Source organism: Euwallacea similis, chromosome 8 (assembly GCF_039881205.1).
Source record: "Euwallacea similis isolate ESF13 chromosome 8, ESF131.1, whole genome shotgun sequence".
Classification (NCBI taxonomy): domain Eukaryota; kingdom Metazoa; phylum Arthropoda; class Insecta; order Coleoptera; family Curculionidae; genus Euwallacea; species Euwallacea similis.
In genome coordinates, this window is record NC_089616.1 from 4,679,905 (window position 1) to 4,695,508 (window position 15,604).

A 15,604-nucleotide genomic window follows, 5' to 3' on the forward strand; every position below is an offset into this window, starting at 1 on the left:
TTGTAAATTGCAAATTCTCGTGTCAAATTTGATTGACAGTTAACAAAGAATTTTGCTCAATTTACGTTATCCTAGTTGTTCTTTGTTTGCAGATGTGAAATAGAGAGAGACAAAAATCTTTTTCATAGAAATTATTATTGTAAAAGTTTAGATTGACTCATCAAGATCATCACAATTATGTTGTGCCGACCAACACTAGATGGCGCACGATGTTCTCGAGGAAAATTTCACACGTGTTTACTCAATGTTTGAGCAAAAATTTGTCAGTTAAAGTTAACCGGGGTAGGTGTTTGTTATCATTTCAACGGTCTTCTGCATTCTTACGCAGTAATTCAAACATGCCTTACTCCATAGTTGAGAGGGGCTCTCAATACACTGCAGATTACAGACTTTACATAGGTAAGTCGGTACTTGACCCATTAACCCATTGGTTATCAGCGGTACCTTGAACTTCGCCCAGCCATATTTGAAGAATGTCTCTCTTGATTTGATTGAAGATTTATCATTTTTGCCCCAACAGAAGATGAAAATGGTCCTATCTCCCCTCTACATGACATCCCGTTGGTTGTCGACTGGGACAAGAAAGTCTTTAACATGGTAGTGGAGATTCCTCGATGGACCAATGCTAAAATGGAGGTCTGTTTTTCTCTATTTGAAATGAAACTATGGTCTAAAGTATTCAGTATTCAGATCACCTTAAAAGAAGTTTTAAACCCCATCAAACAAGACATGAAAAAGGGCAAGCCTCGGTTTGTGTCCAATTGCTTTCCCCATCATGGGTATATCTGGAACTATGGAGCCCTGCCACAAACTTGGGAAAACCCTGAGCATTTAGATGATGGCACTGGATGCAAAGGAGATAATGATCCTATTGATGTCATTGAGATTGGTTATCGAGTGGCCAAAAGGGGGGAAGTGTTGCAGGTCAAGATATTGGGAACTATTGCTTTGATTGATGAGGGTAAGCAGAGGAGATTTGGGAATTAAGGTGTGATCTATTTTGTTGTAATATTGCATCATGTATTATTATCTTAAGTGATGAGTTTTATTTATTGGGGATTGACATGTAATTTTCTCAACTATGTAGTCAATTTGAGTGTGTTGCATTAATATACAAAGTTTTAAACTTATCAATATGGAAATGACAATGCATGAATAATAATACAGTTTCTGGTCTGTGGTTATTGTTGTCAAGAGAGAATAAAGACTAATTTTACAGGGTCGATTCTAATGAAATTATCAAGGTTATGGTGGTCTAATAGGTAATTGCACATTTTTACTTTCCCAGAGCAGTTAAGACAGTCACAGCATAGTTCTGTTGAGAAGTGTGGTAATGTACCATGACCATTCAAGTTAAAAACAATTAACAGCAGATTCCCAGAAAAAAATTAGCAAATTTCCCAGATTCCCTTATACATCGCCCCCATTTGATTCTCCGATTTTAACCTATTGTTCCTCTACTTTCAAAATCTTTCAGGTGAAACTGACTGGAAACTAATCGCCATCGACGTAAACGACCCTTCTGCTGATCAAATTAATGATGTGGCAGATGTGGAAAAGCACTTCCCAGGTTTACTCAAGGCCTCGGTCGAATGGTTCAAAATCTACAAAATTCCCGATGGAAAACCTGTGAACCAGTTTGCTTTCAATGGAGATGCCAAACCGGCTGCTTTCGCTCATAAAATCATTGATGAAGTACTGAACTCATTGATTTCAATTGTACAAAACTTATGGGGTTTTTTGTCGATATAGGTTCACGGATTTTGGAAAGCTTTGGTAAGCAAAGAAGTAGATGGAAAAGGGATCGTGTGGTAAGATAATGATCAGTGTCTGATTTTCTCGTTGTATGAATATTTCAGTACTAATACAACCTTGGAAGGAAATTCGTATAAAATTCCCTCCACTGAGGCTCAAGATTATGTAAACAAAACCCCAGAGCTCATGGCTGCCCAACCTCTAGACTCTATAGGTAAGCTCTTCCACTAAATCAAATAGTTTTTCAGACTATCATTTCAGTTGATAAGATTTATTATGTGACTAGCTCGATTAACCAAGTTAGCTACCGTTGCAGACTCTAAAACTTAATTTTTCTGGTTAGTAAGACTCACTAATCCCCAACCCATATAAAACCATTCCTTTAACATTCATTCTCTTTGTTTCAGTCGATAAATGGCATTATGTCCATTTGAAGTGAGTCGAGATATTAGTGCAGTTCAGCAGCATTTAGGGGATCAGCAACAAGATATCTTTAAGCTTTTGATGTGTCACAGGTTTCATTTTTTACGTGGATGTTAATAAATTAATATATATATATATATATATATATATGTATATATATATATATTTATATATATATTGAAATACTCTTAGAAAAGGCTTTGATTTTGATCATGGAAATTCAAGTTGAGACTTCCTCCTTGTTCCAGGTGGAGCCATCTAGTGAAGTATCAAGAACCCCCGTAATACAACCAACAATACAATTGATTTGGAAAGTTCCTAAGTTATTTGCTTTTTGTCGCGTTATTGTACCAAGTCCGCCACTGTTCAATAATAATTCTTCGCAAAATACACAATTTTTTTAGGATGTTTACATAGCGCAGCCCTTTTTGCACGCATGCGATATCTCTGGCGAATATTTGAAATTTTTGTTCCGAATTGCGGGTGAGCCGCAAAGATTTGTCCAAATAGTTGTTTTCGTTATTTTTATTTAGGAGTAGGACGTCTGTTTTGATTCGGTTTTATTTGCCTCTAATAGTGCAGATCTACGTAGTTTTCGGTCAATAGGATGGACTCAAATCAGCAACAGGTAAGACATGAGGTAACTTGCTCCTGGATTTGATTAATGGGCAAAATATAGAGTTGCGAGGTGATTAACTTCCCCACGTCTATTTCAGGTTTTGAAGAAAAATAGTGAGCAAAACCAACTAACACTGGACATGCTTCAGAATTTCTCTATAAATTCCCTATTGAATCAGGAAGATGCCTTATGGGATGAACATGGTAAGTTCAATTGTTCCGGCCTTAAAATATCTGAGTGCGGTTTTTTTGAGGGAATTTTTTGGGGCGCACTGCATGTTCATATTCTCACTTATTTGTTAGTTTTCACTACGCAATCACTTCCAACACCCTGTAGATACGCACAAGTAAAACCAAAAAGGAATTCCTGTTTAACAAAGTGTAAAATAGACCAAAAATTCCTTGAATGTTTACAATACACGTATCAAAAAGTCGCAAAAACTTATCATCTTATTTGTAGTAGGCTGTGACCGGCCATTTCGGTCCGACACGTCAACTTGCGCTTGTTTTTTCGCAAATGGCCACTTCTAGTTGAGCATTTTTGACTTTTGCTCTTTGTTCGTGCTTTTTTTTTATTAATTCAGCGATTTTATCTGTTTCGGGGTGATTTTTGTGTGCAAATAGGCGGAATAATGTCCATTTCGGATTTGCTAGGTCTGAACACGCCACGCGGTCTGCTTAACTTGCACACGTCCAACCAGTTGAGCATTAGCACACCGCCGTTCGGTCCCGCAACCATGCAGGTGAGCGTTAAGTTTTTTTCTTTATATATACAGGGCGGAAGATATGTGAAATTGGATCGTTAATGACTAAGCCGTATATCGAGGATTATGGAAAGTTTTTTGTAACTGCGAATTTCCGTTTAAACGGGTTTTCTTTTGTATTTTCCCTGGAAATTAATCTCGGGATTATTCGCGATTTCAGAGACTCATGGTGGGAAATAACGAGTGATGATTAAAATAACTTCTTGAGATACCCCCATATACCTTATTACATTTGCAGCTCTCGCATTTAATTTTTGCTCCATTTTCAATATTTGATAATGGACAATTTCACACTTGTGAAGCGCCCTGTATACCAAGTAGATGTTGCCTACATTTTTCAGCGTTTTGGCTGAATTTTACTGAAGACTATTTTATCCGGACATTAATTTTAATGTTTAATTTCCGGGCCATTTGCCAGAAACGCATCCCAATGTCTTGCATTATAACTGTGACAGAATGCTCTCGAAGTTACGATAATAGCCCTTATTTATATAGGGTAATTTCGATGAGGCCAGACTGCCTTCCGGCTATCCCACTAGCTACACTAGCCCCAAGAATTTGCAACGAAACATTTCGTTGGGGAGCGCAGGATCTAGCCCCGCAAGTCCCCCTTATTTGGCTGGCAATTTCAGGAGTGTCTCCTTAAGGTAAAAAGTTAAAATTTGGCATACGTTTTGTTTCATAAAAATTCATATAGCGAGTCATGCGGAAGCAACCAATTCGAGCACCAGCCCAAACATCCGATTTTAGGGCGCAACTTTTCACGATCGGACTCGACTGACGGCTTTTCCCAAACCAACATGGAAATTGTTGATTTGCTGGTATGATAATGACTTTTATTGAGAATTAAACCAAAATGTCCAATATTTAGAACTCCATTTCATTGAGTGAGAACTTGACTAGAAATTTACTGGAGTCCACCCACTCAGTCTGCGACGTGGATTTATCGAATCTGCAAAATCTTCAGGCGATTCAAACATTGAAATATTTACAGCAACCCCTGTTGCATTCTTTGTTCCCTAATCATCAGGTCAGTTATTTTACGTTTTCATATTAGATTTTTATGATTGTTTTATAGTGGTCTGAAAGGTGGCGTGGAAGCCAATCGGTTCTTAGCCCTCTCCCTGAGCATAATTCTTTAGACCGAGCTGCCAGATTCCACAGATCTGCTGCTTGTAAGAAGCATTTAATTGAAACATTTTAGAGGCTTTATAGTTCATTTTCAGCGGTCTATGACGCAGTATGTACTACTTGGAGTGGGGTGCTCTCATCGCGTTCAGAAAAGCCTTCAGGGTATTCCAGCAAAGTTTTCCTAGGAGGCATTCCGTGGGACATCTCAGAAGAGTGCCTAATGCGGATTTTTCGTCAATTCAACCCGATTAAAGTTGAGTGGCCTGGGAAAGACAGGCAGGCTTCTCAACCCAAAGTAAAATTTTCAAACATTCCCAATAATTTTTATACGAAAAAACCTTTCAGGGATATGCCTATCTCGTATTAGAATCTGAGAAATCTGTCAAGGCACTGCTGCAGGCCTGCGCCAATAATTACGCCAACAACGGGAATTATTACTACAAAATCGAGTCCAAGAAAATGAGGTCCAAAGATGTAAGTCAGATGTTCTGATAAGAAAATATTTTTACAATTTTGATCTAGATCCAAGTAATTCCCTGGTACCTGAGCGACTCGAACTACACGAAAATGGCGCCTCAGAAATTGGACCCCAGTATGACTGTATTTGTGGGTGCTTTGCACGGAATGTTAAATGCAGAAGGTCTCGCAAAAATCATGGATGATTTGTTTGGGGGGGTGGTTTATGCAGGTGAGGTTTCAATGGGCATTTTACCTCAATGTTGATACTTTTTTCTAAAGGTATTGATACGGATAAAAATAAATATCCCATTGGATCAGGGAGGGTTACCTTCAACAATCCTCGATCCTATATGAAGGCAGTGTCCGCTTCTTTTATTGAAATTAAAGCTGCAAAATTCACAAAAAAGGTGAGAGCTGGTATGCTAAATGATATAGGATTTTTTTAATGATATTTAAGGTGGTTTTTGTATCCAATAGTAATTATTTATTTCCTTCTATTCCTCCACGATATACAGTGGGAAAATTTTGGATAGAACAGTCCATCTAACTAAGATGTCAAACATATGCGGCCAAAATCTTCGGACACGTCAATTTTTATTTTTCCTTGCGGTTTTTTGATGGTAAATTCATGTATACAGGATAGTTTAAAAATCAAGTACAACCACCAACTTTGTTTTTTCAAATGGAAACACCTATTTTTTCTTGCAGTTTTTGAGTTCTACGCAAAATTCTGAATGTGTTTCATGTACCATGTCCTACACCTAAACGTAACAGATCTCGAGAAATTTACGATCCATCCAAAACTTCCACACTGTATATTGTCAGTTTGATTGGATTATTAAAGGGATCGGAAGTGCGTAATTTTGAAGGCAGTTATGCGAAACAAGTAGAAACTTCCTAGACTGGCAATTAAAAATACTTAGCCCACTACATTCCAAATTTTTAATTGTAAATTATCGCGGACGTTTTTACAGTCCCATCATTTCAATCAAATTAACCAATTAATTATAAAAAAATGGATTATTCGGTATGGTTTCTGAATGAAAACTAGCGCAGTGCGTCGTTCCTCTTCAAGCATTATTTTTACTTTCAAACTTCCCTCCAAAAAGGTCCAAGTGGATCCATACCTGGAAGACTCTCTTTGCTCTTTATGCGGCCTCCAACAAGGGCCCTACTTTTGCCGAGACCTGATTTGTTTCCGATACTACTGTCAGTCCTGCTGGTCATTGCAACACTGTGCGGAATTCTGCCACCACAATCCGATGAGTCGCAACTCAAAACAAATGCGACGACAAAACGCTACTGGGGATGTAAGTAATTCCCTAAAACCGGGTAATTTCGGTCTCAATTAAGTTATCTGAAAACACTTGAGAGAGCGATTCGTTGTTTGTGTTTTTGTTGTTTTTTGATAGATTTTAAGTTTTTTTGCAGAGTTTAATTCTTGTGAGGTATTTACTCAATGGGTAAGTATTGAAATAGTTTCTTGTATCTATTAAGTTGAGTATGGGGCAAAGATGAGCTTCTGACCAATTTCCGGACCTTCTTCCCAAACTCGCGGTTTGTGCGCGTATTGGGGGGTAAAACTATTAAACATTTTGGAAAAACTTTACAATATTCGGCAAAACTACCCCTTATTATTTATACCTATTTTTACCGCAATGTTTGTGTGTATTTATTTTTTTAATTATTGTAACCGGTTTTAATCTTTTACCTCATATATGGAGTTTGGGAAAGCAGGTTCTCGATGTACTCAGTGCACTATCAGTGCAATCAGAGCGGTTTGAAGACGTATGATGATTTTTTTATAAGATAATCCGAAGCAATATTCGAATTGTTAAGAGACGGTGGTATTTCGAAAACCCTCATTCACATACATCTGTTGGACGTTAAAAATGTAATATTGTGGGCTCGACTGATCTTGATTTGGAGCCATCCATTGCAAGCGTTTTTCGATTTTAAAAATTTAGCTCTTTTTAGTTTTAAGTTGTTTGATATATTTGCCAGTGGTAAACTGGTTTGTTTATCTCGTTCTTTGGGGAATTAATGGGTTTTTTGCATTACACCAATGCATAATGTTTATTCTTATGATCGTTAAATCCGGTATTATATGTTGCTTCATCGGCTGCGTTTTCAGGTAACTTATAATGATTAATTTGTATATTTGTTAAGAGTTATTATAATAATATCGTGGCCATTTTTGACCTCATCGTGTATCTCAAATAATTGGGATACGAGCGTTTTAACTCGGTCAAAATGACTGATTTTTTGATAATTGCAAAGCTATTGTTATATGGAATAGGCGTCATTAAATTTTTGCTAAAATTCTGACCCTTCTCATTTCCGCATGCAGGTGCTTCGTTTTATGTTTTACCCTTTTGCTTTCCTTCGCTGTATTAACATATTTTAGATCTATTTTAACCCAAATTTTAAATGATTTTAAAACCCCATAAATCCTGAAAAGTAATTACGAAGGTTTTAAACAAGTATTTTTAAATATAACTTTCACTTTAGTTTTTGAGTAACTCTCTAACATCATACACTAATTCATATCCACAACATCCTTAATAATGTTTTAAAGTCCATGTAAGTGGTAGTATATTAACAAATTAATAAATAATATTGTTGCTAATCTCATAAGTAGTCGGTAAATAAATAAAAAAATGCCCTCATCCTGTATGTTGTGTAACTGCAGATATAGTTTTTTTTAATAGTCACTTGGTATTAAAATGTTGTCATTATGAGATACAACATCCAACACCTACGTTTTATGACGACACATCTCCAAGCTTTTTATTACATGATGGCTCTATCTAAACTGTCACTAATGTGTCAACTGAACAATGAGTTTTAGAGTTTATCTCTTGTTTTCAAATGTAACAATATGGCGGGATCTTCTGTAAAATTCAGTATTCCAATATAAAAATTAAAAAATCCCATTTAAAACCATTTTTACGTATTCAAGTGTTTTTCCTCGAATAATAGTTTGTTCGGAAATCACTGTTGTAGTTGCCAAATTGATGCCTCTAATTCAGAACAACAGTTTCAAACTTGGCGTCCTCAGCTGCGCGGGAATATATGTAAGTTATAACCAGCAATCTTATAAAATATAAAAAAAACGACAATTCCGTAATTAACAACTTTATAAAAACTATCAAACATCATTTCAACCATTTCTTATAAATTATTAAATAAAGTCCAATAATTGAGGAACTGGTTCCAATTAAACTGACAAACCAAGGTTTCAGTTTGGATGACCATAAAAATCCTGGAGGTAATGTGTTTACTGCATGAAGAAAATCTAGACAGGCGCGCCCTAACGTCCAAAATTGGTATTGTCTTAAAACTTTAAGCTTCTCAGAAGGTATACTGCTGAAAAATCCAAAAATTGCACTAAACTTGTCAAAGTTCCCTTTTTTCTCACCACCTTTCTGCTTTGTCTAAACATCTTTTGTGTCTTTCTAAAAGAACCAAGAAACGTAAAGTCTTTAAAATTGTAAGATAGGCTGTTAAAACCCAACAAGCTGAGCTGGCAGTTTCCCATTTTGTATTATCAAGTCCAGTAAGCAACCTATGTTTGGCCAGCCAAGACACCTTTTCCAATGGCAGAAAAATATGGTCTAATACGTTAGACATCACCCCCATAACTGCCATGTATTTATCAGGTTCCTAGTTTGCAATTTTACTGAATTACATTATGGAATTTTGGTCACTATCTTACATTTTTGCCAAAGCGGTATTGTAAGGTGCTTCGCAGCACTAGGGCGTCATCGAGGAGCCTCAATGTGGTTCGCGTGGCAGACATTTGTGATCCAAATATGGAAAATTTTTTGCGCAATTCCGGGTCATTTTGAAGTTCTCCTAATAGGCGGGAGAGGTAGCATAGCATGCGGATTATCTAAGGGCAAATGCAATTGTAAAAAAAGAAAAAACAAGGAGAATGTGGTGTACTTTGTTTTATTCGAATTGGAATTGATGAGAAAGAAACAAGGTAAGAAAAAACAGGCATACATTTTAAATCAACACAATGAAAAAAACTGGAGTCTTGTGGTTATCTGTGATTTTTGTAGATCAACTAGTGGTGAATGTAATGTTTTTATAGGAAAAAAGAAGGTAATTGTTGGGCATAAACAAGACAGCTGTTGATCACTGTAGTTGAATTAAATTAAAGTTTAAAGTACATGAGGAACCTCGGAGAACCTTTCCATAAACCAACATAGTTTACACTGAAATGATTTTATTACATAGTAATTGATTTTTATGCGTACCTTATCTCTCCCTTTGTATGTTTCAAGCAGTAAACAAGTTTCTTCTAAAATCGTTTTAAAAGTATTACACATTTTGACTAGAATGGACACTACTATGAAGCCTCTGTAGTGAAGATTAATTTAGGAGATTCTCCGTATCAGATAAATGGCATGATTAACCTGAAATTGTACTTTAGACTAGTCACTCTAAGTTCCTTATTTTCTCCTACATTTCGATGATTTAAATAATGTAATAAAATTATGATTAAATGTTTATCTTTGTTATAATCAACTGACATTCCCTAATCAGCCTACCCCTTCCTAAATCATTATTCCATCTTTGGTTAAATTGTAAAATAGTTAGAGTTAACACTATCCCTCAGATCTGTGAGCCCCTGTCTTCATTTTGACGTATAGCTTGCCATTTTTTGTGAGGTTAGATTCCATAAAATATTTTCAAATGTCTAAGAAAATACAAAATTAATTGTTAATTGAATAAAATACTCATATACGACTTATTAAATAAACCAAGGACTTTTTCTTATTAATTAGGCTTTCTTCAAGACTCCATAATTCTCATAAAACATGTTCTTACATTCCTTATGGAAAGACAACAAATCACTTGTGAAATATCTCTCAGTAGCAGTTGTGGGCGCCAGGTAAACCGACAGTCTAACGCAGAAATCCGTTTATAACTCCTCCTTTAGCACCGCTTGTTTTTACTATCAAATAAACCGAACAAGGGAAATTCTCGAGAATACCCTAGATATTTCAGTGTTGCAAAACATGGATCACTACATTTCCAGAGAAGAGACCTTAGAAGAGGAAATAATAGAAATCCACCCTCATTTTAAATACAAAAAGAGCGGTCTTTTACAATGGTTTTTAAATCATCTGAAATTTGCTCATGCCAGAAGGCTGTTAGCAGTGGCAAAAGACAATGATCAGTATTTTAGGTAAATCACGCTTTTTGTATAATAAGGCTTAATTGACATTAATAAGCGAAATTCCAGAACAAAGGCGGTTAATAGCTTAGCACATATGCACTATTTAGATAACTGGCATTTTGCTCTTATTGCCAATATGATTGATCCTCGCACTGCAGTTGCTTTAGCAAGAACTCCTAATGCTGACAGAAGGTTGTTTCTTGATCCCCCTTTCAGATACCACAATTACAACAAAGATGAATTGATCAATGCAATGAGGGACTTTCTAATTAGTATCTTTGAGAAGTCCCAGCATAAATGCATGGGCTATTTTTTATCAAAAGTTTTTGTATATGAACATGTAAGTTTTGAAATACAGGCTCAAGATTTATGGCAGCTAAAGTGATTTTGTAGGATAGTGGTCATATAGTAGATAATGATTCTTCAGCCTTAGAATTAAGCAATTTTATTCAGACAGAAAAAGAGGTGTTGCCAATGTGTTTGGAATCATTGTTACATCATTGTAGCATTGAGCAATATTCAACAGATATCGCTGATTTAAATGGATTGCCATTACTCATGGAAATTTACAAAAGGTATCCTGATAATGTTAATGTAATAGTAAAACTGTGCCAAATTTTATCTTATATGAGCTATAATAAGAATTTACTGGAGCCTTTTTGTAAATCTGGTAAGCCTTGATGCTTCACCACAAGTAAAAAAAGTAATAAGAGCTTTAAGGTTGGATTGGTGTTTTATCCTCATGGATCAACCATGAGGATATTCATATATCAGTCCCAGCTGCCAGAGCTTTGGCCAATTTAGACAATGATAATGTGGCTCAATATCCAAGCAATTTATACATTTTACACCCGATAAACCGAACCAAAAAACCTCAGGACATGGACGTTATTTTCGTGCACGGTTTATTAGGGGGGGTATTTTTCACTTGGAGACAAAGAAACAAAAATCAAGCAGAGGTGGAAGTTATAAGCAAAAAAAAAAAGTTGGGTAAGAATGATTTACAGCTGGAAATTCAAGCCTTGACAGTTAAGAATTTAGATTTAGAAAGAAAAACTACGAGGGAATATTTTCAAGATATTAAAGATAAAATCGTAACTGACGAATATGAGATTGTCTGTAATGATCTTCCTTTGAACTGTAACAAGGATTGCACAGGGCCTTTTACGTGTCCACGGAACGAGTTGAATTTCGATAATAATTTGGCAGATGATGGTTCTTATACTTATTGCTGGCCCAAAGACTGGTTAGGTATAAGACATTGACAAAATTAATTACGGAGAAAATATGTTATCAGAGGTGCTTGTTCCAGCCCAAGACTGCAAAAACATTAGGGTAATAGGTATCAACTACAATACGAGTTTATCAATGTGGGCCCCATTGTGCCCTTCAGCGAAAAAGAAATTAACTTTAAATGAACGGAGCGATATGATAGCGCGTAAACTCCTAGACTGTGATATAGGCAAAAGACCTATTGTCTGGATCACCCATTCAATGGGTGGGTTGATAGCCAAAAACATACTTTGCAAAGGTGCTTTTGCAGCTGCATTTTCCTGATTGTCATTAATCATATGTGAGCATTCTAGCTTTTCATAGTAATGACTCAGCACTGAAAAACATCTGCCTACAAACTAAAGCCATAGTGTTTTATAGTACCCCTCACTACGGCTCTAAAATGGCTAATTTAAATCATGCAGTGTCTCTAGTGCTGTGGCCTTCAGTTGAGGTACAGGAATTGAGGGAAAGTATGTTTCAATCAAAAAATTTAGTGGTGTTTTCTTATAAATTCAATTGCAGATTCTCCTCAGTTAAAGTCAATTCATGAAGACTTTTTGAGAGTGGTGCAAGAAATTCCCATGAAGGTTGTGACTTTTGTCGAAACAAAGTCAACGATAGTGACGGCAATGAAGTTCAATGTCTTGCTAGTTGAGCCGAAGTCTGGAAATCCCGGAATCGGAGAGTACTTTGAGATTCCGCAGGATCATTTGGGGATTTGTAAACCTCAGAATAAGTGCGTGTAATTTTCATGAAATTAAATGAGTTTCTGTATAGGTGTAAATTTCTAGGTTTTCTTTCATGTATCAAAAAGTATTGCATTTGCTCAGAGAAGTCAAAGAGAAAGAGGACGTTAGTCCCAGCGAATGATAGCAATTGGAACGTGAAACGTTTCTAGACTGTTTTTTTATAAGTGGTTACCGAGTTTTATACGCTTTTAATATAAACAATTTAAAATATCTACATAATTTTTTAAACAACCTTTTAATACAAGAATTGTTATTATATTATTAATTTCAACAAAACAATATAAATATCTCAGTAGATTCGCGATACTATTGCAGCGTGGCTGCCTGTTTCAACTGGTTTTCCAAATACTGTACTTTGTTCACGATTTTGTCAGTCACTCGAAACTCGGTGTAGGGAATTGATACCACCTTGTAGCCCATAGCACTCAACAGTCGCTGGCTAAAGACGTTAACCCCAGTCAGCTCTGTCTTGCCTTTGCAGATGTCATGGTAGTCATAAGCTAATATGGCTACCCTAGACGAAATAATTGTAGTAAATTGTCTAAAATGAGGCAGAAACTTACTTAATTATTTCGACATTTCCTGGGGAATTTAAAGGTAATGGATTGCATGGCTTATCCAAAGCACATTCGGCATCTAAAAATCACTTTGGTCAAAGAATCTTATCAGAAATACGTAATTAGTTTTCAATACCAATATAAAACCCCAAACCAGTATTAACCCGGGTTCTAAAGTAACTATCAGGAATTAAGCTTTTTAGAGCATCAATAACTGAATTGACCATCAATTCCTTTTCTTTCCCCATAGGAAAGCTCGTCTTTCTTATATAATGGTCTGCGGCGATTTTGGGACCTTTATAGTTTTTGACCAAATAATGTGCAGCTCCATCAATGTTCAAAAGTTTCAATATAGCTGAAGTATTAAGTCCTTTTTGCTCTGTAAAGATACTAATGAAGTTCTGATTGGTAGATATTGCTTTATTGACAAACCTTCAAGTTTGCTGATAAATGCTTCATGAAGCACCGATTTTAATTGCTCAGAAGTGGCTTGATTTAACAGCACTAAAGACCATACAATTTCCAACCAAACTCCAGGTTTACCAGCTTCAGCAGGGGTTAATTGAGGTACTAAAACCTGGCAAAGGGTCTTGATGGTAATGACCAAAAGAGGAAATAAAAACTTACTTTAAACATGTGCTTCGAATTAGAAGGTATATAATTCAACACTGCTAAGGTCATGAAGAGGCTAAAAATGTCTTGGGGCCGGCATAATGTATGATTCTTCACTATCCAATCACTTATGGCATCCAGAAGGTCTGAAAATTGCCCAATTTTATCATTAGTTGAGATATTTAAACACAAAATACCTGGATTTTTATATTTTAGCAACCCAACACTTGTTAGGATTGAACCGATTACTGCACTCTTTGTAATTTTGGTAGTCTGAAGTGCAGTTATTATATTATTTGCAGATTTTGCAAACAAATTTTCATCAAAAAAATTTAGAGATGCAATGCTGTAAAGTAAATCTGCACACTCCTTAATGTTCATGTCGTCAGAATTGCCGGCAATGTTAAATGCAAGGGTTTGCAGCAGAAGAGTAGATCTTCTTCTTTTTATTGAAAGGGTTGTTAAAACCTGAAATTTCATATTAAACTTGTACTTAATGCTTTTGCTGTGTGCTGCATTTTTATCTGTAATGTAAGTGCTATTTATACAAAAATCCTTACTTTAACCATCTGGGACAAAGTGATACTGCTCACTAACTTTGCAGCTTCATCATCAGCAGTTACACTGAGCACAGTGGTTAAATCATCATTCTTAGAGGATGGTGGTGTAGTAGTCCTAATTGTCTTAGACCCTATACCCCCTTTAGTTAATATTTTACAAAGTCTTAAAAATCTAGGGTCCCGTTCAAAGTCTCTCAAAGCAACTTTATCACTTGAAGTCCATGCAGACAAAATTGAAACTACCTAAAGTACAATGTTTTGAAATTTAAATATATTAATTATTAAGCAGTACATTGTTACTTTAAGAGCGTGTCTTCGGGACACGCCATTTCCCTCAGATATAGATAACAACTCGTCAACAGTTGTTGCTGCTTCCAGCTTGTTGTCAGTAAATGGGGTGGCGATTTTGTCGGCTTTGTCCTGCAGCTCAATTGAAGCAAATACGGTTTTTATCATACAATTAGGCTTGGGCGGTGTAGCTGAGGACGTTTTTTCCTTGTCCTCTTCTGGGTTTGTTGTACTGTTAACGCTTTTCGTTTCGGCTATTGTAGCTGATGCGAAGCTCCGTAAAGGGCGCAGCCTTTTTATACTTTTGGAGTGTTGAAATATATTTCTGTAAAAGTTTAACATGTTTTTTGTAGTTTTAAAAATGTATTTTTCTAAATATTTCAATATTAGGTAATCTTAACCTAGAAACCGGAGGTAGAAGATAAAAGCCAGTGTCAAAACAACTGTCAGAGTAAAAATTTGGTGTAGGGAGAGTAGCTCCCATCGGGTGTAAGCGTGGAATTGCGAGTAGTCACTCGATTGTCATCAATTTGCATAGTGGTTAGTAAGTCACTGTCAAATAAGTGAATTTATTTTTGGGGCCTCCGGAGTTGCGTAACAAATCTCTAGGACCTTTTTCTTGGTGTAATTTAAGTGTTTAAACAAAATGCAAGTTTCAAAGCGATTTATCCAGCTATTTACCAGACAAGGTACGTATAATTTAAAAAATTAAAATTCCACATTTTCTTTACAAAACTCCCGTTTGTCTTCTTGCATTTATGAACAGGAATCATTTTTCTTTGCAAAACTGAATCATAATGCAAGCAAATACTGTTCTATACATTTGAAAAACAACCATTTCTTCCACAACTAAATAGGAGGCGTAAGATATGCTTCAAGCCACGGCCATGCCCATCATACACCTGTAACCACATATAATGATCTCCCTAATCCTTCGGGAAGCTGGCAGATCAACTATGAATCCCAACAACGCAAATATAACGGTCAGCTAGCATTGGGGATAGCCACATTTGTAGGAACAATTATATTTGGTAAGGCTACAGGAGTGTTTGAATTTTACAATGATTACCCTGAGAGGCCTGCTGAGATAGAGAACTACAAGAACCAGTAAAGGCACTTCAGTTATAGTGAAAGAGGTAGTTGATAATTCTATACAATAGGCTTTTTTTGTTATGACTTGACATATTCATTAAAAGTGTTTCCTATTTGGTTCATTTATGTT

General features: G+C 36.1%; 5 protein-coding genes across 9 annotated transcripts; 3 read left to right on the top strand and 2 right to left on the bottom strand.

Moving 5' to 3' along the window:
- The first annotated feature begins 176 nt into the window (after positions 1 to 176).
- Positions 177 to 2,342, top strand: Nurf-38 (Inorganic pyrophosphatase Nurf-38). Of its 2 annotated transcripts, XM_066392387.1 has the most exons (8): positions 177 to 399; positions 521 to 636; positions 691 to 961; positions 1,478 to 1,695; positions 1,753 to 1,811; positions 1,860 to 1,969; positions 2,017 to 2,093; positions 2,163 to 2,342. In XM_066392387.1, exons 1-7 carry the CDS (start codon positions 210 to 212, stop codon positions 2,076 to 2,078), a joined length of 1,026 nt encoding a protein of 341 aa, XP_066248484.1. In that variant the 5' UTR covers positions 177 to 209; the 3' UTR covers positions 2,079 to 2,093; positions 2,163 to 2,342. The 2 variants fall into 2 exon arrangements, with proteins under 2 accessions (XP_066248484.1, XP_066248485.1); XM_066392388.1 differs by lacking the exon at positions 2,017 to 2,093 and having other exon boundaries at positions 178 to 399.
- Positions 2,343 to 2,466: 124 nt separating this feature from the next.
- On the top strand, positions 2,467 to 7,472 carry orb (polyadenylation element binding protein orb). Its single transcript, XM_066392385.1, has 12 exons — positions 2,467 to 2,806; positions 2,895 to 3,000; positions 3,451 to 3,539; positions 4,056 to 4,207; positions 4,258 to 4,381; positions 4,432 to 4,590; positions 4,639 to 4,735; positions 4,787 to 4,986; positions 5,037 to 5,165; positions 5,214 to 5,379; positions 5,430 to 5,557; positions 6,260 to 7,472. Exons 1-12 carry the CDS (start codon positions 2,786 to 2,788, stop codon positions 6,500 to 6,502), a joined length of 1,614 nt encoding a protein of 537 aa, XP_066248482.1. The 5' UTR covers positions 2,467 to 2,785; the 3' UTR covers positions 6,503 to 7,472.
- Positions 7,473 to 8,272: 800 nt separating this feature from the next.
- Pex11c (Peroxin 11c) lies at positions 8,273 to 9,622 on the bottom strand. Of its 2 annotated transcripts, none has more exons than XM_066392390.1 (4): positions 9,416 to 9,622; positions 8,869 to 9,045; positions 8,575 to 8,816; positions 8,273 to 8,516 (listed from the first exon to the last, which is right to left on the bottom strand). In XM_066392390.1, the coding sequence occupies exons 1-4, from the start codon at positions 9,485 to 9,487 to the stop codon at positions 8,309 to 8,311; spliced, it is 699 nt and encodes a 232-aa protein (XP_066248487.1). In that variant the 5' UTR covers positions 9,488 to 9,622; the 3' UTR covers positions 8,273 to 8,308. The 2 variants fall into 2 exon arrangements, with proteins under 2 accessions (XP_066248487.1, XP_066248486.1); XM_066392389.1 differs by having other exon boundaries at positions 8,273 to 8,519.
- Positions 9,623 to 9,847: 225 nt separating this feature from the next.
- Positions 9,848 to 12,528, top strand: LOC136410210 (protein SERAC1). Of its 3 annotated transcripts, XM_066392256.1 has the most exons (10): positions 9,849 to 10,053; positions 10,102 to 10,350; positions 10,408 to 10,681; positions 10,735 to 11,011; positions 11,062 to 11,331; positions 11,383 to 11,592; positions 11,654 to 11,872; positions 11,928 to 12,086; positions 12,139 to 12,352; positions 12,408 to 12,528. In XM_066392256.1, the coding sequence occupies exons 1-10, from the start codon at positions 9,980 to 9,982 to the stop codon at positions 12,484 to 12,486; spliced, it is 2,025 nt and encodes a 674-aa protein (XP_066248353.1). In that variant the 5' UTR covers positions 9,849 to 9,979; the 3' UTR covers positions 12,487 to 12,528. The 3 variants fall into 3 exon arrangements, with proteins under 3 accessions (XP_066248352.1, XP_066248354.1, XP_066248353.1); XM_066392255.1 differs by having other exon boundaries at positions 9,848 to 10,053; positions 11,062 to 11,592; XM_066392257.1 differs by having other exon boundaries at positions 9,848 to 10,053; positions 10,558 to 10,681; positions 11,062 to 11,592.
- Positions 12,529 to 12,581: 53 nt separating this feature from the next.
- Positions 12,582 to 14,808, bottom strand: LOC136410211 (FAST kinase domain-containing protein 4). The gene is made up of 8 exons (XM_066392258.1): positions 14,395 to 14,808; positions 14,095 to 14,337; positions 13,732 to 14,002; positions 13,550 to 13,680; positions 13,355 to 13,499; positions 13,059 to 13,301; positions 12,929 to 13,001; positions 12,582 to 12,879 (listed from the first exon to the last, which is right to left on the bottom strand). Exons 1-8 carry the CDS (start codon positions 14,722 to 14,724, stop codon positions 12,672 to 12,674), a joined length of 1,644 nt encoding a protein of 547 aa, XP_066248355.1. The 5' UTR covers positions 14,725 to 14,808; the 3' UTR covers positions 12,582 to 12,671.
- Between the last annotated feature and the right edge of the window lie 796 nt (positions 14,809 to 15,604).

What these genes read in the sequence shown, in the direction of transcription:
- LOC136410210 (XM_066392255.1), top strand. Translation starts at nt 9,980, where the DNA reads ATGTTCTTACATTCCTTATGGAAAGACAACAAATCACTTGTGAAATAT. An exon ending in GTAGCAGTTGTGGGCGCCAG is followed by an intron (nt 10,054 to 10,101) that starts GTAAACCGACAG and finishes CTCCTCCTTTAG; the next exon opens with CACCGCTTGTTTTTACTATC. An exon ending in CTGGCCCAAAGACTGGTTAG is followed by an intron (nt 11,593 to 11,653) that starts GTATAAGACATT and finishes TGCTTGTTCCAG; the next exon opens with CCCAAGACTGCAAAAACATT.
- Nurf-38 (XM_066392387.1), top strand. Translation starts at nt 210, where the DNA reads ATGTTCTCGAGGAAAATTTCACACGTGTTTACTCAATGTTTGAGCAAA. An exon ending in GATGGAAAAGGGATCGTGTG is followed by an intron (nt 1,812 to 1,859) that starts GTAAGATAATGA and finishes TGAATATTTCAG; the next exon opens with TACTAATACAACCTTGGAAG. An exon ending in CCAACCTCTAGACTCTATAG is followed by an intron (nt 1,970 to 2,016) that starts GTAAGCTCTTCC and finishes CTATCATTTCAG; the next exon opens with TTGATAAGATTTATTATGTG.
- Pex11c (XM_066392389.1), bottom strand. Translation starts at nt 9,487, where the DNA reads ATGTGTAATACTTTTAAAACGATTTTAGAAGAAACTTGTTTACTGCTT. An exon ending in AATACCGCTTTGGCAAAAAT is followed by an intron (nt 8,817 to 8,868) that starts GTAAGATAGTGA and finishes ATTGCAAACTAG; the next exon opens with GAACCTGATAAATACATGGC. An exon ending in TGTTTAGACAAAGCAGAAAG is followed by an intron (nt 8,520 to 8,574) that starts GTGGTGAGAAAA and finishes TGGATTTTTCAG; the next exon opens with CAGTATACCTTCTGAGAAGC.
- LOC136410211 (XM_066392258.1), bottom strand. Translation starts at nt 14,724, where the DNA reads ATGTTAAACTTTTACAGAAATATATTTCAACACTCCAAAAGTATAAAA. An exon ending in CCCGAAGACACGCTCTTAAA is followed by an intron (nt 14,338 to 14,394) that starts GTAACAATGTAC and finishes ATTGTACTTTAG; the next exon opens with GTAGTTTCAATTTTGTCTGC. An exon ending in GGAAATGTCGAAATAATTAA is followed by an intron (nt 12,880 to 12,928) that starts GTAAGTTTCTGC and finishes TATTTCGTCTAG; the next exon opens with GGTAGCCATATTAGCTTATG.
- orb (XM_066392385.1), top strand. Translation starts at nt 2,786, where the DNA reads ATGGACTCAAATCAGCAACAG. An exon ending in TGGAAATTGTTGATTTGCTG is followed by an intron (nt 4,382 to 4,431) that starts GTATGATAATGA and finishes TCCAATATTTAG; the next exon opens with AACTCCATTTCATTGAGTGA. An exon ending in GGCAGGCTTCTCAACCCAAA is followed by an intron (nt 4,987 to 5,036) that starts GTAAAATTTTCA and finishes AAAACCTTTCAG; the next exon opens with GGATATGCCTATCTCGTATT.